Raw genomic sequence first — 26,114 nt, 5'->3', positions numbered from 1 at the left:
ATTTTACCAAGAAGAAATATGTTTAACCAAATTGTAAGCCTAACTACTTCTCATACTTTTAATACAGATGTTTCACACATTTTTCAGATGGTTCCTTAAGGCCTTCAAGGGTTTTGGCAGAAAATCTAGAACAACATCCATAAAGTATCTTCCACGTCCCATCAAATATAAAAGGTCGTTTGCTGGAACAAATGAAAGTCCTTTGCTGGAACTGAAGTTTATTTGCCAGAACTGAAGTTCACGAATACATTGCTTCTGATTTGTCAGATACCAATCGTTAAACCATGCTTGTTCATTATCCAACATTATCCAACATTTTGGATTTCTGTAATTTCCCAATAGAGTCATCACCTACTTAGACTATATACAGTTCTAGTAAAAAAAAAAAGCAAAAGTTTTGCAGAAACACGCTCACGTTTTATGTGTGACATGGACCAGTGACGAGCAGAATGTCATGTGCTGTTTGGGGACTGGTGCGTCAACCCTCATACTCCAATATAGTTTCGGGATTGAAACTAAATGAACTGAATTGCACAATGAAGTATATAAATGGCTGAGTATAAAATAAATCAGTGTCTTGGATGAACTGGGATTGGCCTACAGTTTGCATACAAATGTACGTACATACACACACACTTATGAGATTATATTGAGTCAGTGCTAATTGTATAAAGTGGGAATTTGGACACTGAAAGATTTCTCAGGGCAGGAACATCTTTATGGGATGTCGTGCACTCACAAATACCACCGTTGATGTATTATAAACTGCAAAGACAGTTGCCATGCAACAACTCGGGTCAGGGTAAGGGTATCAAGTTGATATTCTCCAGACCACCTGTAGAGAGATCACCTGACTTTCAGAAATGACTGTATCTGTGCTCCTGTGGAGATGGACAACGACACACACACTCTCACATGCACTCAAACGCATTCTCGAAAACACGCTCACACACTTGACGCACTGTTTTTGAGATGAGAGTGAGTGACTGCACGTTTGTCCGTCGATGAACAAAGATTCATGCAATGTTTGTGTCATCCTGACGTGCCAACGAATTCCATTTAAGGGTTATCCGGTTTCCTTGTAGAACTCAACACAGCTGGGCCAAGTAAACACAGCACTGCTTTGTTAATACAGGACATTCTGTGGATTGACACACGGGCAGTGACACACACACACACACACACACACACTAAAACAAAATTACACAAACATCACAAGCATCACTCTTCAGTGGAAGTGACCACTCCGGCCTACCTGTTTTGGGTTTCCCCACCAACCTTCAAAGAATGAAGGTTGTGACAAAGAACGAACTGAAACCCAAAATAATAACTGTCCTTGGACAGTATGTCTTTGGACATTATATATAATTTCTGTGAAGTAATGTTTGAAGGGGGTGATAAACCACTAACAAAAAAAGCATGTTTTATTTCAATATAATGCTGTGGTTGTGCGAAGGTGTTGATCAAATGATTTACATACACAAAAAGTTGTAATTATAGGAAATTAAGCGAATTTTTGCTGCCAAGAATGACACCAAAAACTGAAGGAGGAAGTCCATAAAAGGCCATTTTTATGTTTTACATCCCCAACTTTTCCGGACTGTAAACTCCCCAAATCTATGTGACTCATGTACTGTTACAGAGACCTCCCTCTGAGACTGCCTTTGGTTCCTCCTGGCCACTATATAAAACATCAAAACCCAGTGTTGAATAGATGCAGACCAGAGAAACACAGTGTATTATCAACTAACTTAATATTTATTTATTATTTATTCACCTCATATTTATTGAGTTTGATTGCGTCTCTTTTTCCATTTCAGTGTATGTTAAAACCATTCAGGTTTTATTGTATTTTATTTAGTATTTTTTTGTAAGAGTACTCTCTCTACAGCCAGCTCTTCTAAATGTCCTTGAGGGTCCAGTTCTCGTTGTTCTCCCTCGCTCTCCTGCTCCCTCTCTCCTCATCCTTATACATCCCAGACTCCAACCCACTCCTGTCCTTGGGTGATCAGGTCAGGGAGAGGCATCTCTACACAGGTATCTGCTCATTCAACTGCTTTCTCTCAGAATGCTTCAACACATTTAATGTAAGAATTATCAAAACATTTTGTTCTTTGTCATTTTTTCCCGCTGCAGAAAATCATAGGAGGGGCTTGTTTCTGGAGATGACTCTGGATGGAAGAGTCATGGGGAACCCTGCACAGACCGCTCACAGTGAGTAGCACAGGACAGACAGACAGACGTTTTCCTATTTGTAATACACAGCATCCATACTTCCTTGTTTTGTTCACGAAATGTGTCCTTATTCCCAGGTGTGCTGGAGCTGAGAGCGGTCCGCCAAGGACAGGTTGTGATTAGGGGTGTTTCATCATCACTATACCTGTGTATAGATGGTGAAGGACGTTTGAGAGGACAGGTGAGAGACAAACAAGTTGTCAGCTAGTGTTGGAGCAAATGATTCGCTTTTTCTCCTAGTCATAGTGAATTCAAATGGTCATAAATAATCCAACTGTACATTACTTTCCAGCATAGCTTTTCAGTATAGGGCCTAAATCTCCCCAACGCCTAACACACACACACACACACACACACGCACATAAAAGTAACCTGGTCAATAAATACGATACTTGAGATTAATCAGACGGTTCTATCATATCCTTTCACAGAAGGAACACACAGATGAAGACTGTACCTTCACAGAGCAGTGGCTGGGGGACGGATACAATCGCTTCCGGTCCTCTCATCATGGACATTTTGTGTCACTGTCGTCAAAACGCCCCCTCGAGCAATATCCTCCATTCTCGCGGTTTCTTCCGCTGGAGAATACCTTAGTACCAGGAAGTGAGCAGCTGAGTGTTTCTGCGCTGAATCAGGAGCAGTTTAACTTGGATTCACATGACCCTTTTACGATGAGTCGCGAACACATTTTGAGTCCGAATTTCTCAAAAGACAGAAGATAAAGACTTCAAGTGTGTCTTGTTGCTTCAAAATCGGAATAACTTTTGCATTATGTAAGTAAAATGGAAACAGCCCACCTGACATCTAACTTTAGCTGTATAATGTTTTACAACGATATTTTATTGTTATTTATTTATTTTATTTTATTTATATAATATTACTGAATGGCACTGTATTTTAATATGTTTTTTATTATTGACATAAGTTTCTTTTTGATATTCTGCAGAAATGATTGAGTAAAACAAACCAAATTAAAACAAGCCACACTATCAAGAAAATTAATAAAATAGAATCTTTATTAAAAACAACACAAATTCAACAGTTTAAAGCCGTTTTCCCAACTGATTGTCAGTTACTTTTGATAAGTAACAGTAGCATCACAGACTTCATACTACAAATACACATTTCTACACATTTGTACATGACTAGTTTCCAACACACTGACAGGTCATCAGAAATGTCTAAAACACACGATTACGCATGTGTCATACGCATTATGTCATGCATGATAAAGAAGGTTCTGACTGTACAATAAACTGATTGTGTGTTTCCCATAATCCTGTAAAAACATGTCATCTATGTGGAAAATTGTGTTTGTAAGGATTTGTACATCGTTTTCAACCAAGTCCTCTTTCACAATAAAAAAGTTGTTACACTGAACAAAATACGTTTGTTTCAAATATTCAGGCACAGAAATGAAATTCAGTCACAAATTACTAAGACATTGTAGCTTCATATCACGCAAGCTAAAATAAAAATTTATAATTTACAAATCTTAAATAGCTTAGTAAGTATAATTTCTTCAAAAATGCACATCATTCTACCCTCTTTTAGGATGACATTGTCACTACAGGATTCAAGTTGTTCTCTGTTTAAATATTGTCGATGTCTCCCCCTGGTGATATAATTACTAAGTGCACTCTGACAGAATGACCAGACTGTCGTCTTTTCTGGAAGTAAAGCCTCCTACTTGTCCTGCACTCTCAATATGTCTGTTTGCTTTCACAAGAAGCACCTGTCTTTCACACTGTCTCTTTACTTGCATTTGCTTTCTGAAAAAAATCTATCAGGACCTGAAGATATCAAGAATCTCATTTAGAACAAATCTAGAATCAGTGCTGCCTTTTCAATGAGATCGTATGGACAGACAAGGGGCCTGATCCCGGATCAACACTGCATCTCTTAAGTATGATCCCAGGTCACAGGGTCTCCTCTCTGTCACACCTGAGTCACCAGGGGCTCTCTGAGGCACATGACTCCCCCCTTGGACTCTCTACTCTGTCCCGCACACAGAAAAGTCCCGTTCAGAGGGTTACAGATGCCCTCGATGGCATAGTAATCCCCCTCTAACTCCCCCTCCTCCTCCCCCTCCTCCTCCTCCCCCTCCCCTTCCTCGTTGTCCCACAGGGAAGTCTTGACATGGTTGTACTCGGAGCGGTCCTCACACTCGGTCTCGCGGTGGTAGAAGTAGCTGAAGTTGGACACGATGACGGGCACAGGCAGGGAGATGGTGAGCACGCCGGCGATGGCACACATGGAGCCCACCAACTTGCCCCACACCGTCTCCGGGTACATGTCGCCGTAGCCCACGGTTGTCATGGTGACCACGGCCCACCAGAAGGCGTGCGGTATGCTGACGAAGGACGTGTCCTTGTGGTCGGCCTCGGCAAAGTAGATGGCGCTGGAGAAGAGGATGACTCCGATGAAGAGGAAGAAGATGAGCAGGCCCAGCTCTCTCATGCTGGCCTTGAGGGTCTGACCGAGGATCTGGAGCCCCTTGGAGTGACGCGACAGCTTGAAGATCCTGAACACCCTGACCAGACGGATGACCCTGATGATGGCCAGCGACATGCCCGGCTGGGCGTCCTTGTCCTTGGCCAGCTCCGTGCCCAGCGTGACGAAGAAGGGCAGGATGGCGGCGAAGTCGATGAGGTTCATGACGTCCTTGAAGAAGTAGGTCTTGCTGGGGGAGCAGGCAAACCTCATGAGGAGCTCGAAGGAGAACCAGCAGATGCATATGGTCTCCACCAGGAAGAAAGGATCGTGGAAGACGCTGGACGGAAGGGGCATGTGTTCAGACTCATTTTTGCTGAACGAGTGATACCGGTAGAAGTACTCCTGGTGAGAGAGAGAGAGAAGTGAGATAGTACAACGTTTGTACGCGTGTCACAGATTTGGTGAGAGGTTGGCCGATTTGGTGGACCTGTGATCTTACATTTAGTCGATATCTGTAGATATTGTATGTATTGTATTTATCAAAATGATTAGAAATTAAAAAGACATGGACAAAAACGGGTTTGTATTTGACTAAGTATTCTCCTCTATACTATAATGTTCCCTTGGTAATTTATCAATTACTATTGCACACGTCTCATTCACAAGCTAATGTTTACAAGAGGATGGTTTTCCGATTACGAACAGGCCAAACTCAAAACCTTGCAGTCTCTTGGGGTTTCTGAGGGCCCCATCGTAAAATTGACGCGTTTGACATCTCTAATGGCTTTAAGTTTCAGGATGTTTGGAGCCAGTCCATCAGCCGGTCCACCTGTCAGAATATTTACCCCCTGTCATAAAGTCAGGCACTACACACAGTAGCCATTTTGTTTCAGTCAGGTGGCTGAGTGGTTAGGGAATCGGGCTAGTAATCTGAAGGTTGTTGGTTCGATTCCCGGCTGTGACAAATGACGTTGTGTCCTTGGGCAAGGCACTTCACCCTACTTGCCTCGGGGAGAATGTCCCTGTACTTACTGTAAGTCGCTCTTGATAAGAGCGTCTGCTAAATGACTAAATGTAAATGTTTCGGGTCTCTCATATTTAATGGCTGGCAATAAAAAAGATTTGAAAGTAGCGTAACAAACAATAGAAAACACCGTCAGTGATGGGGACATGACACAGGTAAAGGTGTAGGCCACTGTACTGAGCTCATTTACATTTGATCTATACCCTTAGTCTGTCAGTAGCAGGTTGGTGACAGTGTTTATTAATAAAGGCAGACATCTATGTGTTGATGTGCTCTTAGGGCTGTCCTAACACTATATATAGCCCCTAGAGATCTCCGAGGAGAAACATGAGAGTGTCATGCCACTCCCAATCAATCTTTGCCGTCGCTCACCAATCCACCTCTAAGCTGAACCCCAGTCATGTAGCCGCCCTGCTGCCATGTGGCCAACCCCGAGCTGCGGGACCGGGTTACTGCAGGTCCCTGGCACGGCCCCTCGTGCAAAGGCAGGCCAGCCTAGCGCTTCCTGAGGAATGTGTTAACATGACACACGCTTGCTGCTTGTCTCATCCCAGTCTTGTCTCCCTCGTTGAACCGAACCGTTAAGACCGAACCGTTCTCTCTTCGTGTTCCCGATATTTCCGAGTTTACTCTCCTCCTCTTTCTTCTCCATCTTTATTTGTGTTTCGTTGCCCTTTTCAATGATCCCTCTACCCTTTGACGCTCCCCCAATTCAAGTGTATCAAATTTAACACTCTGACTAAAATAATCACTCCGTCACCCTTCCTCTGTCTCTCTCCATTTGCCTCTGATTCGTTATGGCAGTTAGTTGTGTCGCTGCCAATATTGTTCCTTCTCAACACACAGTTGTTGAGAGAGACTATGTTTACCTAAGAACCTGCTGTTAGCCATATATCATGTTACCATTTTGACACATGTAGTTACACACATCCCATTCAACAACTCAGGGTTTCCTGAGAGAGATGCTTGCTGGGTAAAAATACACAGCAATTGTACTATTCCGAATACTAGGCTATTTATTGATATTTAGGTGACATCATAAGAGATAATGAATTTATGTAAATAAAATGTGGCAGAGTGCATCTAGGTTATGTGTGTTTTGGTGGGTGGGGGTTTGGCTCATTGCTTCAAACCATCAATTTTGACCCTCTATGTAAAAAACTAATATATACAGATGTGTTCATTTGGTCAATGTCAGTTGGAAGGATATGTCTCCAAGGAAAGTAATGCCATTATCAAATTACACATTCCTCCATCCATCATTCCAGCGATCCACCTTCTCCTCTTGACTTCGATCAAAATGTGATTAAATATTCAAAGCAGAACAAGTGAGACGTAGACCTAAATGTAGTTTTTCACTCAGTAGCTGTAATCACATTACTGCTTCTCTGTGCCTCCGTGAAGGCAATGCCCTCTGAATGGGCTTGGTAGTAAATAATTAAGTTGTTTGAAGTGGATATACTTGCTCTTCCAGTCTTCTTCTTTTCAAAGTACTTGTCACCCTCACTTTCCTGGCTGCGTACTATCCCTCAACCCTCAATGTCAATCATTCCTGGGCTGGCCTCTAAAAACCTCTAACCACATGTCTCTTGTTCTCCCTAACCTCTAATGTCCGACTTCCACACTCTGTAACTTCCAGAATGCCACAAGAGAGAGAGAGAGATTCTAATTCCAGACACCCTATTGGATACCTCCTGCACATAGTATGTAAAGTTCTCCTGCTTCCATATCGTAATTCTCCAAAGGGACATCCTTACCTCACGCAACTCCTTCTCCTGCCTGAAGTCAGGAAGTGTCTCCAGGCAAAAGATGAGGATGGACACCACGATGACCATGACGCTGATGATCGCTATGATCCGTGCACCTGAGGAGGATTCTGGGTGCTCGAACAGCATCCATAGTTCCCTCTGGACCTTGTTGGTTGGTAGGGGCGTCTCCTCCACTTTAGGAAAACCCTCATCCTCCTTGAAGCGGGTTATGATCTCCTCTCCAAGTTCGTAGAAGCGCAGCTCGTCCAGAAACACGTCCAGGGGCACGTTGGCTGGTCTACGCAGCCTCCCCCCCGACTGGTAGAAGTACAAAATGGCGTCGAAGCAGGCCCGGTTGCGGTCCAGGAACAGTTCGTTGCGTAGATGGTCGAAGTAGCGCAGCCGTCGGCGCGGGTCGCCTAACAAGGAGTCGGGGAACCGGGCCAGGGTTCGGGCCTGGGTCTCGTAGCGCATCCCAGAAACGTTGATGGCCAAACGTTCACTCAACGCCCACCCACTCCTCCACAGCGACCCGGACCGCCGCCTCTCCTTCTTCCTCTCCTTCTCGCTCACTTGGATCTCTTTCTCCCCCTTCTCCTCACTGTTGAGCTGGTTTTTAAGCTGCTTCTCTTTCTCTTCCTCTACATCTTTTCCTCCTCCTTCATCTCCCCCTTTGTCATTGTTCTCCATTCCCACTTATGTCCTGGTCCGACACGCTGGCCTTGCTTTGCTTAGGACGAGTAGCAAACTTGGACTTTGAGTAAGTCTTGCTGAAAACCAAGAGGGAGTTTAATCAATAATCAATAACCAACAGTTACAGTAGAGGAACTATTGCTAACTTTTTGGGTGGAATCTGCTGTACAATAATATCTGCCATGGGAACATAGTATGAATTACTTTTGATTTAAATAACAACTACAGATCTCTATAAAACAGTAAAGTTAAAAACTATATATTGGCCAGTAGATAGGCTACTATACACTGTGAATATAATGCTACACATTATTAAAGAATAGTTTTAAGTATCAAGACTATTTGTTAGTCATCGCTACTTTATACGATTTTTTTGTGACTTTTTGGTGGTCCCAAGTGACTAGTAATGATACGCTTCTTAGGGTGTAAAGACATGTTAGCACAGTTATCCAGATGAAGACAATCACTCACTGAGTGTAAAACAGCCAGTGACAGAGACTAATGTCTGAACGGAAAGTCACATTGTTTATCTCCCATGACTCTTCTGGTCGTCGCTCTTCCTCGCCGTCACCATGTCCATCCGTCCGACAGTCTGTCCCAATGTCCGACCGTGCCACACCTGGTGTGAGTACGACAGGCTTCGTTCCTGTTAGACACCCCTCCTCCAGTTCCCCCTCCACTCTGAGCTCACACAACGAGGGCCAGGTTCTGTGCTGTACCCGCTTGTTTGCGGCTGGATCTCCTCAACCCCTGTCCCCCTTGCCCTATCCCTTCTCACGTTGTCCGTCTTGAAATTTTTCGGGAATGCTGTCCTGTTGAAATTCAATCCTCACCCCAACACCAACCCCTCCCTGTCCTTTTCCCTCCCTTTTTGCTCTGAGCCAAGGCAACCTTCACCCCCTGTATCAAGTGTCAGCCCCCTCTGCCCGCCAGAGCAACTTGGTCATGCCTTCCTAACTGGCACAGGGCCCTATAGGTCTGTCTGAGGGCACAAATTTGTACGTTACGTGCCCTCAGAATGGTATTATGAAGTGTAGTTAGCCAAACAAACTACAGGCAGAGTCTATCTAAAAAGCGATTCTACTGAATGGGATTCCCGTGTCTGCCAATAAGAATGGCTCAATACTCACTGAAGTCGTGATTAGTCTCCATATCTGTCTGTCTGATTGTGTAACAATAGCACATGCTGTGTTGGGAAACAATGAGACAGGGTCTACATTAGTCTTTCAAATCAAACTACTGTGCAGTCCTCATTAGAGTTTCACTCACTGATTTGCCATTAGTTACCAGGGGTACAAATATACAACTGTTTGTACACTTCCGGGTAGAAACAAAATGACATGTCTCAGATATATTTAACTGTTTGTAATACTATTACGATCATTTTATATTTTGATGTTTGGCATTTCATGTAGTAAGACAGGTGATTCCTTATTAATTGTACTAATCTTCCTTAAACCAACTTGAAATTGACCTTGACATTGCCCCATAAACTCAAGTATTACAAAGAGGATATAAAATCATACAGATTTCTTTTTTTCAGGAGCCGTGTTATATCTGCTCAGTAAAGGAGCCAGTTGGTTGTAGAGATAAAGAAAACATTCCTTTCTGTTTTTCATGGAACTGAAATTCCATTGTTAGTCCTGCCAGGCCCAGGACTGACCAGCTGGGGGCAGTGGTGAGTCCTGCCAGGCCCAGGAGTCACCACCTGGGGGCAGTGGTGAGTCCTGCCAGGCCCAGGAGTCACCACCTGGGGGCAGTGGTGAGTCCTGCCAGGCCCAGGAGTCACCACCTGGGGGCAGTGGTGTGTAGGAGCACAGGAGAAAAAGAAAACGCAAAGGCCTTGGCCGACATTTGCTCATGGCTGCCTTTCCTCTCTCTCTATCTCTCCATCTCGCACACACACATGCACACACATACACACTGGACATACACACACACACACACACACACACACACACACACAGAGAAGAACACATAGTGCTTATTTATCTCTAATACATGTTGACATTGATCAATGGCATAATTCTAGCCTGCTTAAGCTTTGTGGCATTTCCCATTCCGACCCATAAAAATAACATATTACATTGTTCTCCAAGCTGCAGTGTTTGTTTTCATTCGTTGTACCCTTTATTGGTCCTTGATATGGGCAGTCCTGTATGTGTTACTGTCAATTCCACATTGTCAAACCACATAAAGAATGCCAATGTAGTGATGCATTATATATCTTACGGTTCAATGGAAGAACATTGTAGAAAAGAGTTTGTGAATACAAAACTAAAATGTAGGCCACTGTACAGGCATTTGATATAAATATATCCTCTGCAGTTTGACTTGAAGGCAATATACTTTTCACCCAAGTGCCAGCATTGTAGCAAAAAACTATGTTAAATAAAATTTAAAATACAATAAAATAGTAACCAGTAATGTGCATTTCAAAGCATTACTTTGAAATGCACTAAAGCTTGCTTTAGTATTGTTCTTGCATTGGTTAGAAATCGGACAACAGCTCTTGTATTTCATTTACTTTAATTTATTTGAATTTCCTTTCAATGATTTGAAGCAATTTAATGTCTTTGAAAAAGCATCTCATGACTTTTAATCATTTGTTCATTCAAGCTGCTATGGAGATTGATTCACATAAAACCGCATTGACATTCATACATTTTAAGTCTCGATAGTCGAAATATGTTCAATTATGACACTTTATTGATATGTTTCTATTTTTTTCAAAATATAAAAAGATAGATCATGAACATTCCATTGAAATATACTTTATACAGTTTTCGATGAATTATTCTTTGTGTTCCAACATTTCAAAAATAAAATCCAGCATAAGTCTCAAACATATATTCCAGTGACCTCATCTTTTCATCTTTGCTCCTCCTAGTATGAGAACATTACAATGGAACGATAGTACCCAAGTCTGTTTTATAGGGTGAAATGACACATGAAATGAACATGTTTGTTGCTAAATTGTCTTTGGAATGCTGAAAATATATTGTTGATATTACATACTGTATCATCAATATTTTGAACTCAATTGGTATGAATTTAAAGAGTGTCTTATTTGTAAGATGTAAATTATCTTGAGAGATTTCACAATATAAGGACTGATAATAATTTATGTTTTAATGCATGTAACAGTAATGCCGTATTAAGGAATTTGTATGTCTTCAGCCATAAAAACCTCGGAATATACAATATATTATCCATATCCATTCACAATTCTAGTGCAGTTACTGTGTCAAGAGTAACTGACCATAGTACACTACGGCTATGGTTGCAACTACCTAAACTGTTTACAGAATGACTTGGGTGGGAGACCATTCTAGCAGTGGTATAGTGGTTTAAGTTGCATATCCTCAATTCAAAATTATATCCAACTGAAAATATGTGAGTGTTTTGGCTATAAACATCAGGCACACAATGTAAAGTAGTTACACTTAGTGAGAAACAACCAGGTATATTTGGGCTACGCATCTGTAGTAAATATGTCATAATAACAAAGGTGTGTCATTTTAGTCCACTGTTTATAAATGCAGCTTTGTTGACTTACATATATAATTTTTGGGGACTATGCCAGTACTGCTAATATGATAAGTAGTCCATATGTTTCACAATACCCAGTTGTGGACATGTTAATCAAACTAAAATGATTACAAAACAAAGTATAATTCTAGATAAAACAGATTTAGTACTCTTACATTGTAACTCATCCTTTTCAACATGACTAAATCAAATGGCAGTTTTACGCAATATAAAAGTTAGGACATCTTTTTTAGCCTGGCATGGGCAGTCAAAAGTACAGTTTAAAGAGGGAATGGCAAACTCAATAGTCAATGAATAAGTCTAGTGCTAATAATGCAATAAATCTTCAGTAAAATCGAGTTTTTGCTAGTGTGCTCATTGTTGTTGGAAGTTAACTTCTGAAATATTCATAAACGACTTACTTTGCAACCCCCAAAATCTAAGTGGCTTAATGCCTTCTAAAAATGGTAACTGAAATCGTGTACCATTTTTTTCCAAAGTGGACAAAGTTACAGACCCTGTAAAACCAGCATAGACCCAACTCGATAGATGGACAGCCTTTTTTCATATTTCACACCATTGAGTCTTAAAAAGTCCAATTGTAGAGCATTACTAGGGATGGACTACGGCCCGTTCTACAGCTGCCTAAGCAGACACTGGTCCAGCCAGGTCCTGAAACCTGTGTTAACCACCATAAAAGACATGGATTTGGAGAGTCTACATTCAGCCAAACCTGTTCAACAGGGGAGGGGGGCCCCTTGGTGAAAACAACATATTCCTATATCAACCAACTTGCACAGTGGCCACTGGTATCTCTCACTTTCCCTCTCCGTATGTAAAGTACTTCAATGACATCAGTTTGGAAGCTCTGGGTCTTTGTGAAGTGTGTTTGCGAGACGTGTGCAGATGTGAGCGAACCAGCTGGAGGCACGTTCAATGGATAAGACGGATGCAAGACCTGACCACCTAACAACAATGACGGGCTACCTCTACACACTCATGCTGACACTGCGAGTGTGAGTAGTGTTCAGTTGTCTCTCGAAGGAAGACGATGATGCTCTACAACACGACGCAGTGCTCATAATATCAGGACTGGATTCATGACGAACAACGAAGGAGCTTGGGTATATGTTGAGACTGTGGGTCCCCTCGGGAGGTCGACAATCAAGTCATAATGCATGCGTTTTACACATCACTGGGAGGTGTTCACATTATCCTATCTATACTAGAATTTATTTATGTAAGAAAAATAGCAAACCACCTACATCCACGCACACTACCAACACACCTGAGTCCTTTTAGAACACACACGACTTTGGAATGGCAGTTGGTTCCATGCAAACCTGAAATCTCTCTTTAATCTACCACCGATGCAGAATCTGGGGAGATCAGACATCAGTCTTTATTGGACGACTTCCTACTCTTCCTTCCATCATCTCTCCTCTGAGCGCTACTGGGGCAGCACTGCCTATCCCAGCATCACCCAGTCACCTCGAATAGCAACCCTTACACATCTCAAAACAAAGAGGGATTGAAGATAGCCATTAAAGTTATCCATTGTGCCCTGCTACAATCATATAACAACACTTGTATATTATTGCCAAAGTAAAAAAGCAAACTTTGTATATTTTTGTAATGTATACACCAGTCAAACACACAGCATGGAGAGCTATTGTATCAGGGCCGCTGCTACAGTAGTGCAAATGACTCAAGAGAGTGAAACGTACAGAAGTTTATAAGGAAGAATCAGGGCTCCTCACAAATGTAAAGAGTCATGTTAACTCTTCAATGCTCCATTTGTAAAGAATGAGGACAAATTTAAAAACAATACAGAAGAAGATGGATTGAACTTAAGAAGTGATCGAACTGAACAAGTACAATGTACTGTTGGCATCGGAAACATGATGGAACGAGTGCAGAACGCGGGGGCAGTCGTAGCAGAGATTTCATCAAACAAAACATTGTTCAGGATGTATTTTGCAAACATACATGTTTCAGTATTCACATTTTTTAACTTTTTCAAAACAAAATATAGCTCTTCTCTTTCATTATAATCTTTTTTTTAAACATTAATTGCATATAACATTTTTTTAAACTCATTTTATATATTTTTTTGTATCTCTAGCACCCTCGTCTCTAAGGGCTTGCAAAGACAGTCATGCAGAGTAGTCATGCTGGTAAACAAAGTTACAAAAATGCATTTTCATTTTTTTTTCTTCATTTGCTTATTTCAGCGTCCGTCCTCTAAGGTCGACCCTGTGTCTTTATTCCACAGACACAAGGTTGTATGGTCGCTCATAGTCTTTTCCAAAACATTTTTTTCATTCCTTGTGGGAACACAGGTATGACATCCCACAGTCAAATCCAAAGACTTTTTCACTTATCTTTTTCCCCCCATGACTTTGACTCTGTTTTGACAAACTATGATACTTGGGCATTTGCAACTGATTTTCTCTTGCGTGTTGGCCTCTTCTCTGCCATTGCACTTCCTCTGAAGCCATGGATAATTTATCTGTTTATCAAAATATAGATTTGTTCTCTTTGTACACTTCCTTCCACTTCCGGTTTCCTGGGTCCGTTTTCCCGTCAGTTTTTCTTTCATTCGCAGTCTCCCCTATAGGGCCATCCCAATCTTGATCCAGGCTAGACTAAACTCTAAAGCAGTCATTGGCAAGGGAAACAAGACAGAGATGGGGCAGTATGTGTCTGTGGTAGTATTTGCCTTATTGGCAGTATATATGCGGCAGGGGTAGTATTTAGCCCGATTGGTCCCATCAGAGGACCGTCAGCTATTGGACACGTGTGTCTTAACAGCGTCTAAGTGGTTGATGTATCCTCTGCTTTGTAATTTAGGTAGGCCTTTGTTACTCCTTAATGGAGAAAGTTGTGCAGATAGTCTCTAGGAAGTGAGGTCTGTCTCCGTAAGTCAGTCATCGGTCTACTCATGATTGATTTGAGCAGTGAGTCAGTCAGTCAATAAGTGACTAATAGTTGTGTTCGTCACATGTGCATAAGGGGGGTTCTCGAGGCAGAGTTCACATTACTCAGCATTTGCCTCTTTTACAGCTCTGATGCGCTCATGACATTTTCTACTTGTTCCTTTGTTCCCGAATGAGGCAGTAGCAAGTACCAGGAACAGTTCATACTTTGTCCTGGATACGTGGAATAGTAGTCCTACTCTATATCACTTTACAGGAAGGTCAATCAGCAAGTGCATGCGTAGGACCTTTGTTATGCCACGTGTTCTAGTGACTACATGAGAGACAGAGAGAAAAAGTCTTCCCACAGCAGTCTTACTGTAAAGGATAATCTACAGGCCCACATATTTCTTATAAATACAGTTTCGGTAAATTTACTCTTATCCAGAGCGAGTAACAGTAAGTACAGGGACATTCCCCCCGAGGCAAGTAGGGTGAAGTGCCTTGCCCAAGGACACAACGTCATTTGACATGGCAAGAATTGAACCGGCAACCTTCTGATTAATAGCCCGACTCCCTAACCGCTCAGCCATCTGACCCCTCCAAGTGCTACATAGGCATGGTCGTGTACATTAGTACACATGTTCTAATTTCACTGAGGGTTGGATGAAGGAATCTGAGGGAACTTAATGGAAGACTTCAGGATTTGAAGGTAAAAACTGATCACTATTCTACAACTCCTGTGCTCTGAAGAATGAGGCAGGAGGACACACACTCATAATCTATGATTCGGTTAACCTGGCCTGTTACTAATATATTTGCCGTTTACTATATTTTGAAGATCATTTTGGGATGTACAGCTACGATTCCACTACTTTGGCAGATTCCTATGTCTTTGTCTCTCATGTAACCAATTTAATTTAAGTTATTTTAACGTTAAGGAACACAAGAGGAAAATGACATCTAAAAAGGTTTCATTCAGTGCATGATTCCGTTTCACTCTCTTCAAACTATCGATGAAGAAAGTCTTAAAGTTATTTCCCAGCCAACAAATGCTACAGTTGAGTTAGCAGAGATGCTACATTGTTAGTTTGTCCTTAATGAAGGTGAATGATTATTTGTTTATGCACTAAGTTGCTCAGCTCTGCAGCCAGTTATTGGTCATTGTACACAATAGTGAGCATCAGAGATCGTGTCATCTGGAATGTAAGAGCAGGAGTCCTTTTCTCTCCAAAGTGTGTCAGTGCAATGCTCAGTCAGTTTGTCAAAATCTGTAGGACTGTCGTCAAAAATGGTGGCGTTCCAAGAGGCTGCTTTGGTAACAACGTGAAGATCAGATTTTATGTTTTTTTCTGATTACACTCCGGTCTCTCTCATCACGCCAAAGGTCTCCTTAAACTGTTCATCAGCGTCACACGTCGCTCTTATGTAGCTCCTGCCGCTAATTTGTGATTACCGGTAACTGACTCAAAGTGTCTTCTTTAGAGAAAAGGCGAATGCTAGAAACTTAACACTGCAAAGACAAGAACAGACAGTAGTTAATATTTCGTTTCCAGGCAAAAGAAATATAAGTTTGATAAGATTAAGCAAAGTTTAGGGTTTCTAAACTCAGGTCAATGCTATCACTGCCTCCACTGTTATTTGTTAAATTCTGTATTGTAGGTATAGAAAATTAGTTAGTCTGTTAGTCAGTTAGTCTACTCATTTACAAGGATCTCTGTCAAATGTAATAATATTTTTCCATTAATGCAAAGATTATTTAAACATGATTTAATATACATATATAAGTAATCATGGGTTCGTTTTACCTGGATACTGCTGGTTTACTGTGCATGTGAGAATGAAATATAAATAACGTGTACTAAATACCATTATTCCAACTTTTTGACTAAACACAATTTGGGTTCTTTCTTAACCATCATATATCAAGCACCTTAACAGTACCTTAACACAAGGGTGTATAACAAAAATGTTGTGGGTGGTTAAGATCAACACAACAAGCACCAAATCACCAAACAATCTGCATCAAACACTCCAGTTTCCAACCATTCACTGTACATGATCTGACCTACAGAATGTAGAGTGCATTACTTTATCTATTACAACAATATGCCGAAAACATTTGACATAGGCAACTTATTATGGTAAGTATCGTGTATGTACTTAGTGTATGTGTGTTTGCTTGTGTGTGTGTTTGCGTATATATGTGAGACATGAATGGAACATCAATTTGACAGACAGACACACATATACATATTCTAGGAATGGAAACATGACCAGTACACACAGTCCCAATTAGCACAACAGTTAGTTAATGTCCTGCACATGATAGAGCTGATAAAATGCTAAAACTATATGCAGACATCATACCAACTTTTTAAAACCCCATCTAAAGTCTGTGTATGCAGTTCTATTTAGTCAAAGCTTTTCAACAATCAGAGGGAATTGGTTAAACTGTATAATGAAATACATGTATGCATGACATACAGTTTTACTACATTAAATATTTTCAACAATATAAATATCCCAATGAGCTTCTCACAAACGCTATGTAGGCTACTGTACATCATCATCTATGGCTGCATTTCTTCTTAAACTTTCCTTCGATTCTCTCCCTCTTCATCTTTCAAAGTCTGCTTGAGAAAAGGTAACTTTCGTGGTGGAAAGACATAACACAGACCACATGTCTATACTGTAAAATCTTAAAACATGAAACTCAAACACACTTTGACTAATAATAGCACATCTGTTGAAAATATACTTTTTAACAAAAAGATAAATAAAGAAAAGTGTCAACTCATTATGGTAAAGTCAAAGGTGATATGAAAAGTATTGTGACAACTAGTTGAATAGTTAAAAATTAAAAATTAAAAAATATTTACATATATGATATGTATTCAAAGAGTGCAATGAACCCAACAATCAAAACTAGAGAAATATTTGAGACTTTATTTTATAATAATTTAAGATTAATACATTTACCCTTGAAACAGCCCATTTTTGTTCCGCAACGTTCTATACTGATGAATCAAATGCATAATTATAAAATATCAATTAATACATTAAAGATATGCTGATTATTTGGTATGTCACCAAAAATGTCAGGTATTGTAATTCAATATTCAATATATATTGAAAGTGTCGATATGAACCTTATTAGTATAATTAATTAAAATGTAATGTGAGTATGTTGTATGTACAGACACCGTAGTTTGGACTGCAAAACTTGCAATGTTCAACAATCACATGATGGTGAATCTGGCCACACAAGTTCAACTACTCATCCCAAAGAAAAGGGAAACCCACATCACATTAATTGTGGATGGCTGACAAATGCTAATAGAGAATCTTAAAATGGAAAATAACGTTCAAAACCATCCCCACCTCTCAGACAAAGTATACATAGAAAAATTATAGTTCAGATGATTTTAATATATATTCACATGTGTAGATACAGATATGTACAATTTCAATTATCATCACTTACCTATAAAGCATTGCTTTGCAGATATAGCTAGTTAAATCTAGCTAGTTTTCATGGGTTCTTAAATTGACATTACAGCCTACAGTAGCCTCATAGAGGTACTTTCAACATGTAGGTTTGTTTACTTAAACAAGGTTTATGTCAAAGTGTCCTAAGTATGGTGTACGACCATGTGGTGTGAGCATTCAGTCTCTACAGAAAAAAAGTTTATACATTCTTATACCTTTGTTACAATACATTGCAAATAACAAAGACTTCCAATGTTCACAAATGGGAAAATGACAATGGTAGGGAGTGGGGCTGTATACCATAGACACCATTATTGAATTTAATGACAATGATGAAATTAAAGACAAGCATTACTTGGTACAATGTGAACCCTCTCCTCAGATAGAGTCTTTAAAAGTGCGTGATGAATTCCAACTGAGTAAATCATGATTTGTAATCAAATCAAAACTTCAAGTCATAAATCTCTCTATAAAAGTTTGGCCCACAAATCTCTATTCTGAAGACCCTAAAGTCTGGAAGCACATGGATTTTGACAAAATAATACTTTTTGGATAGTAGATACATGGCTTTTAACAAAGGGCCCTGGAATAAGATAATTAGATTTTAGATCATTTATATCCTTATTTATGTAAAGGAGTGATTGGTGCAGCTTAGACATCTTATTTTGCTAACATTTAGTTTAAAATTAGATAAAAATAGTGAAGTGAACAATGATTTATTCATTTAAAGTAGATGAATATGCAATAGCACAACAAATCCATTTTACAATCAAATACACAGGACTAATACAGGTGCAGGAAGTATAAAATTATCTTGGCAATAAAAACAATTAAAAAAACATCTACAACATCAAAATCTAAAAGACCAGCAAGACAACAAGACCAACTTGAAGAACCAGACAGATGGCTTATGTCATTGTAATACAGTATACATTAGTAATGTGAACATCTAACTCAATGCTAATAGGTAGGCTTCCTATTAGTCTGTGCACACTTTCTGGATTAAAAATAGATTTGCATATTTACATATGTATGTGCACAGTATGTTTCCAGCATTAATGTAATATTGCATGTATATTGCATATATGAGTATGTGTGATTATCGCTTTTTTGCTTTGTAATATGAAATGATCATATTAATTATTTTCATATAATGATCTAAATCAAATATAGGAAGACTGACTTGACTTTGTTCGTAGGAACCACAATAGCGACAATCTGTCACATTTAATAACCATAACATTTTAAGGAGGTTTTCAAAAAAGATTTTTGTTTGTTCTTAACTTTTTGTTATTTTTTTATTTAAGTCAGTTTAGAAAAGCAATCATGGATTTTGTCAAAGACACAAACAAGAATGAAAAAGTACAAAATGATATGTAAATGTTAAAAAGGTGAAACAGATATTTTGAAAAAACTAAACATCTAATTGTTATAAAAATGTATCATGACAGTTCAGCCCCCCATGATTTAGAATAATGTCAAATATATGTCATATTTTTTCCACTTCCAGATATGTATAATTGCACTATAACATGGAGTGTGTATTATGTTGAATCCACACATGCAAGTTCAACTTTAAAATGTTAGTAAAGTAACAATAGTGTTAGTAAAGTGCTTGAATTATTGACAGCTAATACATACAGAATACTATGTTCAGTCAGATCTTAACTAAACATACATTTCCTTCACAGTCTTTTTACCTTGTTTATATACCCTATTTATCTATTTATCAGTACATATCCAGATGCTGTATTTAAGCACTCTTGTAAGAGAGTCTTCACTCATGCTAGCCACTCTGTTGTGGATTGGTGGCATGATCAGACGTCGAGCTAATAAAACCGAGTCAACCCTTTTTATAATTGTCGTGACTGCTTCCGGCCTGCCTTCTCCAGAATTTACATCTTATCAATTAGCAATGCTTTTGACATCCTCTTATTTATTATCATGTTACACTTGTCCGAAAACTGTTGTTATGCCAACTGCCTATATCGCTTTTAGCCAGTGTATGACAACAAGTTGTCATAAAGTATAACATTTGACTGCAAGGTGGTACAGTACCTCTGTCATTCTGTATGCTAATTCCTTTTTGAATGATGTTTGATGTTGTCATAGCCTATCACAATCTATTGAGACAGAGCTAGGATAATTAAACGTTATGTATTGTTGTTCTTAGATTGCTGAATGTCTTATAATTAACGAATAACTGAAAGTGCCTTGTGATATCACACTTAAAGTGAGTGTTAAATGTATAGTTATTCGATAATGTACTGTTTCTAAAGGCTCAATCTATATGCCTGTTTTTCACATAAACTTGGGATAACCACCAAAAAGGTGTCTGTACATACACTAACATTCACATGTGATAAATGAAGTATAAACCTACTAAAGATTGAGCTCATCTACAATGTTTTCTTCTTTGGTTACATGAATCCTATGATTTGTTTCATGATCTTTTTTTTCTGGACATAATTCACTTGTGATTTGGTCCAGACAGCACACAAATGTATGTTCATCTACACACCTATTTTAAGCTTGAAAGGTTGACCGCACATGTTCTCAGTATGACTGTTCAGCTTTTGTTTCAGCATATTGTCTGTCTACAAACACCCAGTTTTTTTGTGTTTCTCACTTTTTCAAAACGATATACTTCTAAAGCTAAAATCTTTAATAGACCCCATCTCCTACCTGACGCATGCATCTGACACCAACTGACAAGACAAGGGGTCATTCTCTCTACATTCAAGATCATTAACATTATTGCTATTTGTTTTGCACTGTGATGAATCCTAGTGGTGGTGTAGATGCATTTTGTTTTGCGCTGAGCTATGTATTCCATTCAACAGTGAACTCCTTGCTGCTACAAAATGGAGGGGATGGGGGAACGACAGCGGCGCAGCGGTCCTGGAGCCTCGTACGTCTCAAAGGGGGGGTTAGGGATAGGGGCGAGGCGCAACGCAGACCCGGCCATTCCTGATATGTTACTCAGACTGCGAGATTTCTCATAGCCAGTTGCTTTAGGGAGAATTTTTTATTTTTTTTACCAAACAATGTTTTGGGCGTTTTGAAACGTTTGTTAGTTTAGTTTTTAAATTATTTTGGTTTGGTATTATGGGGATTTAAAACACATGAAAATGATCAAGTTTAAATGATTGAATGCCGATTGAATGTGGACATGTATGTGGATCATAGGGTGACAGGTGAAGACGATGTATCATTGGAACATTTGGATTTAGGTTAGAGAGTCGTACAATAAAATGTGTAAAAACACATGATCGGAAACAATAAAAAGGAAAGTCAAATCAAAATGTTTTGAAATCATAAATGTGAAGGAACATAGATAGGACAGACATGGACAGACACAGAGACAGGACAGGACAAAACAAGAAAATGCGAGTTATGATTTATGTCATTCATTTTTTCAAACTGAAAATAAGTTCAAGATTTATGTTTATATGCAACACCCTGGCCAGTTGAATAAAGCACCCAACATGCGGTCAACAACACCGCACACTCCATTTCATGTCCAGGTGTTTTAGACAACCATTTTGGCCCAAAGCAAAGCAGTTTAGTTTTAGACCAACACAGCAGCAACAACAACAGCAAATACACAAAGCTCATGTAGATATCACTGTCGGCAGAATGGAGTTGTCAAGAAACACAAAACGCTGCTGCACAATCAACATGATTATTTTGATGACTTAGATAGGGTCATGTCTCAGAGACTAAACGAAGTTTAGAATTCTATGGCTGTTTGAACATTTCCTCATTTTAAGTTTCTGACAACTTCCAATGTCCAACATAGCAATAGCTTTCCTTCCACATTTCCACAACTTCCTCTTCCCCCCCCGCTAACCCCATCCTGTAACTGAGATCAGGTGACAATTGTTTTGACAGAGGAGAAAGACATGTATGAACAGTGCTGTACTGTAATTCACAATGTCATCATAAAATGCTGCAGTTGGGAATCAATCTGTGACTATACCAGTTAAACATTTTGTCCCAAGATAATTCACCCTAAAACCCTTTATATCAAGGTTGTGGTAAAGCACTGCTGACTGTCTTTCCCCTCTGTACTGTACACTGAGTGGATAACACAGGGCGAGGCATGCACACATTGAAACTCCCCCTGTATAGAGAGGACACACAGTTGATAGTGGTGCGCTGAGGTGTTGTTAGGTTAGGAAGTGTATGACACCATTGGTAGGAAATGGTGCACCATCCCATGGAGCACTGACCCAGGATGAGTGGAGTCTGGACAATCCAGTCAGTGTCAGTCTGTTATGTGAAACACTAACATATTTTAAAGCAGCTTTTTCCGCATAATTATACAAACTGTAAAGATATCTTTGTGAAAAGCATGGAAAAGGTGTACATTTCTGTTGTTCCAGTTGCGATGGAACCTGATCTGATTTTCCGTGAATGCGATTTCTGGTTTGAAAAGATCAAGTCACTGGATTGATATCAAACTCCAACCATCATTAGGCTTCACACAGACATAGACAACAAAGAACAATATTTGGCATGATGCCCTATGTGCCTTGTTGCTTCAGAATAAACAACAAGGACAACAATGAATTCTCTATGGCAACATCGAAGCTCACTGTGACCAGCTCGGCCACTCGACATTAAACTTCACTCGTCCTCCAGAAATAAAAATCATCTCTTTTTTTTCGGACTCACTAAGGCACATTAGTAGGAGGCCAACTCAGTGAAATATTGATGATGCCTTTCCAGCGAGCATGTCCTATAGTGCCTGTCGTCATACAGCCTGTACAGTTTGAAGAACTAAAAATGAAGACCTGAGTGGTTCAACGTGAGGTAAAGATAGTAGGTCCTATCATTCTGCTTTCTTCACGTGGCTGCTTTACAACGTTGTGTTCCTCTTTAAGAACATTTATCAGAGGTTCACAAAAACTAGAGGTCCCTCTTGGGGGGTATGTTCCACAGCTCTCACAAAAGATTAGCTACATGCTAGCGATTCCGGGTCATATTCATTTAGGGTAGAACACAGCGACCATAGACTCGTGTCTCAGCCTTCAGATATGGTTCTTTAGGGGATAAAAATGAAACAAAAGACTGTCTAACTTCCCGCCACAAGCTCACAACCTGATGTTGATCACTTTAGGCTTCTCGTATTACTTATCGACAAACTGTATACAAGCAAGATAGTCGCTCCGGTTGTGAAACATTAAAAAACCCTACAAATTCTAAATTAACTCTATTTAGTACCGTCACTACGATATGTCATGTTATAGCTTCGATAAACTATATCTTTAAAGAAAGTGAATTTAAGTTGACTGAGTCTGCGTTTAATGTTGTTTGCTTTTGCTAACAGTCCCCTTGTGGAGTGTGTGTTGATGCTTCTAAAGCTGTCACCTTTAGCTCTTTTAAACAAACAAAACAAACATACCCAAACTAAACATAACTAAGGCCTACAGCACATTAGGATATTCTTTTACATCTTCTTGTCTGAAGGAGTCAAATCAATACACCCTTGGACTGGATTTCTGTGAAAGCAAACACCATGGTATAAATGCTACTTATGTTGAAATTTATTGCAACTGGTATGCATGATTTATGAATTATGTTAAATATAATGAAAATCTTGATTCAAAATAATAAGATAATTAGATTAATCTATCAGAGGCATTTGTAGTTATCTGGTTTTTTAGAAGTAAGGCTGTACATCTAAGGAAATCTAAGATCAAGGATTTGGCAACACTTGTCATGTATGAGAGCTTATGGATAAAAGACAATAAAAAACTGATACGTTCACTTCACAGATATCTAGACTCAAACTGATGAAGACAAAAGTCTGAATGTATGTACATTGAATGGAGATAGTTAAGTTACAGATGATTGTATCTCAGTTTAGTCAGATGGACTCTTATTCTAAGATAAAGATGGGAGTGTGACAGACTTTTCATCAAAAAACGGGGACCAACATCTGCCTATAATTACGATGGTCAAATATCCATCTTGTAAGATCAAAATAGTAAGTTAAAAGACATTGTATGTTCCTAAATATATCTAACAGGTGAAGAGAACCACCTATAGGTTAATTAGTTTCATGATAAAAATGACACCTACCACAGGTCACACTTAATTTATTCAGAGAGGGTAAGTTACCTACCTACAGTCAGACTTTAGTTACACTTGCACTGCACTGGCGGCCTGGTGGGTGGGATGGAGAATGAGTGTTAATTACAGGACATGGATGTGGCTTAGATGGACAAACCATGGAGGAGAAGGGAGAGAGGGCCGCATCACAGAACAGAAGGGAGAGGAAGATGGAGTGACACATTGAAGAAGACAAAAGAAGAGATGCAGACCAGACTTTTTACCTGATGAGGCAGATCCTTTCTGTCTTGTGGGTGATGGACCAACATAGGATGACTCTAAGATATTTTACTTGTAAAGGAACTATATGATAAATAGATATCTATTCTGCAGGCCATGTGACATGACCTCAGAGAGTATCACATTCTTATATGAGATCAGTGGGCTTCTTTGATGTGGGGTCAAGTGTCTCATAATTAGATCTATTGTTCCAAAACATCAGCTGCAATGTGTTCAGTATTTTCCTGGAAAGTGTGAGGGAAAACTGCAATGAATTAGAAGTAGTGTCAACCACATTTAGGTCAAACTGTATCCATGTTTGCGGTTGCTTTATTACTACTATTGTTTAATAAGGTCTTGGGATTTCATTATACTTCGTATTCAACTATTTAAACTAACCTTAAATCAGGTAAAAGCAGACCCAGGTAATATTTGTGACGAACATACACACAGAAATATTTTTCACAAATAAAACACATGCATGAGATGAAAACCCCAACACATATTAGTGACACATCTGAAAAATGCATTGAGATAACAGTGGATAATGAACAGACAAGTGTTAACAAACTAGGAGATCTGTGTTTGGTTTTAGATTGAGTTTTCACAAGTTATGCTACCATGAAAACAACAAGCGATCAAGTAAAAAGTAAAAGTTCTTATCAGCGTATAGTGCTCATAGCCCTGATATCCTAAACTAATCTTGAGCAACATTGTTGCTTACTTTGCTACTTTTGGCTTCTTTATTTTGGTCCTCATGATTTCCTGTTTATGTCCACATTCAGTTTCTTAATTCCGTGATATAGATCCCTATGACCCTGTGAGTTTTATTACATTTGAATATATATGCAGTATATACATATATACTCACATACCTCCAAACCGATAATTACTTACACTTCTACTACAGTGTATGTCGGTCTTTTGCTGATCATCAAATTTAAACAAATCAATCGGAATCCTTAGAAGTTCTTCATTAAAAAAGAGTTCAGACAGGAAAGGAAAAACGACATCCACACAGAACTCAAAGGGGCGTTTTATACAAACGCCAGGTAAACACCGGTCCCGCCAACAACAAAAACATACCGAAAAGAACTGATAGACAAACACACACACACACACACAGACACAAACAGGTCCACAAGAACATACAGAACATACGTTCACGCACACAGGCAGAACAACATAAACACAGACACATCCATGCACACGATTTGAAGAAGAACATATTGACGATAAACACTCGTACACAAAGAGTTACACACACACACACACACAATGATGAAAGTGGAACATTGTGTGTGTGTATGTGTGTGTGTGTGTGTGAGAGAGAGAGAGAGAGAGAGAGAGAGAGAGAGAGAGAGAGAGAGAGAGAGAGAGAGAGAGAGAGAGAGAGAGAGAGAGAGAGAGAGAGAGAGAGAGAGAGAAGAGAGTGGAAGAGTGAGACAGAGAGAAATACAGAGGCAGTTCAAAAGACAGTGAGAAGGGAGGAGAGGAAAAGGGGGAAACTAAACAACATATTTAGGTAAAGAGCTTACAAGTTTGAGAGGATGATTTAGAGGGAGAAATCAGAGAGCTGATTGGCCGTTTGATCCTGTGGAGCCAGGCTTATTGCATTGGCCTGGAGCAGGTCAAATGGACAAGTATCGCAGAGACTTAAATGCTAACAAATAAGTTGCAAAAACGTATGCAAAT

General features: G+C 39.5%; 3 protein-coding genes across 6 annotated transcripts in view; 1 reads left to right on the top strand and 2 right to left on the bottom strand.

Annotated features, from left to right (window-relative positions):
- The first annotated feature begins 1,904 nt into the window (after positions 1–1,904).
- fgf21 (fibroblast growth factor 21) lies at positions 1,905–2,960 on the top strand. Its single transcript, XM_067244123.1, has 4 exons — positions 1,905–2,037; positions 2,137–2,214; positions 2,313–2,416; positions 2,667–2,960. Exons 1-4 carry the CDS (start codon positions 1,905–1,907, stop codon positions 2,958–2,960), a joined length of 609 nt encoding a protein of 202 aa, XP_067100224.1.
- A 272-nt stretch (positions 2,961–3,232) lies between these two features.
- On the bottom strand, positions 3,233–8,850 carry LOC136950788 (potassium voltage-gated channel subfamily A member 7). 2 transcript variants are annotated; one of them, XM_067245258.1, is made up of 3 exons: positions 8,611–8,850; positions 7,456–8,216; positions 3,233–5,076 (listed from the first exon to the last, which is right to left on the bottom strand). In XM_067245258.1, the coding sequence occupies exons 2-3, from the start codon at positions 8,134–8,136 to the stop codon at positions 4,177–4,179; spliced, it is 1,581 nt and encodes a 526-aa protein (XP_067101359.1). In that variant the 5' UTR covers positions 8,137–8,216; positions 8,611–8,850; the 3' UTR covers positions 3,233–4,176. The 2 variants fall into 2 exon arrangements, with proteins under 2 accessions (XP_067101359.1, XP_067101360.1); XM_067245259.1 differs by having other exon boundaries at positions 7,456–8,212.
- Positions 8,851–19,336: 10,486 nt separating this feature from the next.
- LOC136950332 (voltage-gated potassium channel KCNC1-like) overlaps positions 19,337–26,114 on the bottom strand; it is a 31,815-nt gene continuing 25,037 nt past the window's right edge. For 2 of the 3 annotated variants that reach the window (XM_067244620.1, XM_067244621.1), the window contains 2 exons: positions 24,214–24,254; positions 23,570–23,587 (listed from right to left, as the gene is read on the bottom strand). Coding sequence is in view for 2 of the 3 variants with exons in the window: in XM_067244621.1 (XP_067100722.1) it covers positions 24,220–24,254 (35 nt within the window). In the remaining variant the exon portion in view is untranslated. Of the gene's footprint in view, positions 21,093–23,569; positions 23,588–24,213; positions 24,255–26,114 lie in introns of those variants that run through there. The other variant, XM_067244624.1, reaches the window with a different exon arrangement.

The sequence above is a fragment of the Osmerus mordax genome, chromosome 10 (genome assembly GCF_038355195.1).
Source record: "Osmerus mordax isolate fOsmMor3 chromosome 10, fOsmMor3.pri, whole genome shotgun sequence".
Lineage (NCBI taxonomy): Eukaryota > Metazoa > Chordata > Actinopteri > Osmeriformes > Osmeridae > Osmerus > Osmerus mordax.
This window is presented reverse-complemented; position numbering and strand designations above follow the sequence as displayed.

Coding starts and splice junctions, on each gene's coding strand:
- fgf21 (XM_067244123.1), top strand. CDS start 1,905: ATGTCCTTGAGGGTCCAGTTCTCGTTGTTCTCCCTCGCTCTCCTGCTC. Junction 2,038..2,136: donor GGAGAGGCATCTCTACACAG/GTATCTGCTCAT, acceptor TTCCCGCTGCAG/AAAATCATAGGAGGGGCTTG. Junction 2,417..2,666: donor AAGGACGTTTGAGAGGACAG/GTGAGAGACAAA, acceptor ATCCTTTCACAG/AAGGAACACACAGATGAAGA.
- LOC136950788 (XM_067245258.1), bottom strand. CDS start 8,136: ATGGAGAACAATGACAAAGGGGGAGATGAAGGAGGAGGAAAAGATGTA. Junction 5,077..7,455: donor AGGAGAAGGAGTTGCGTGAG/GTAAGGATGTCC, acceptor CTCTCTCACCAG/GAGTACTTCTACCGGTATCA.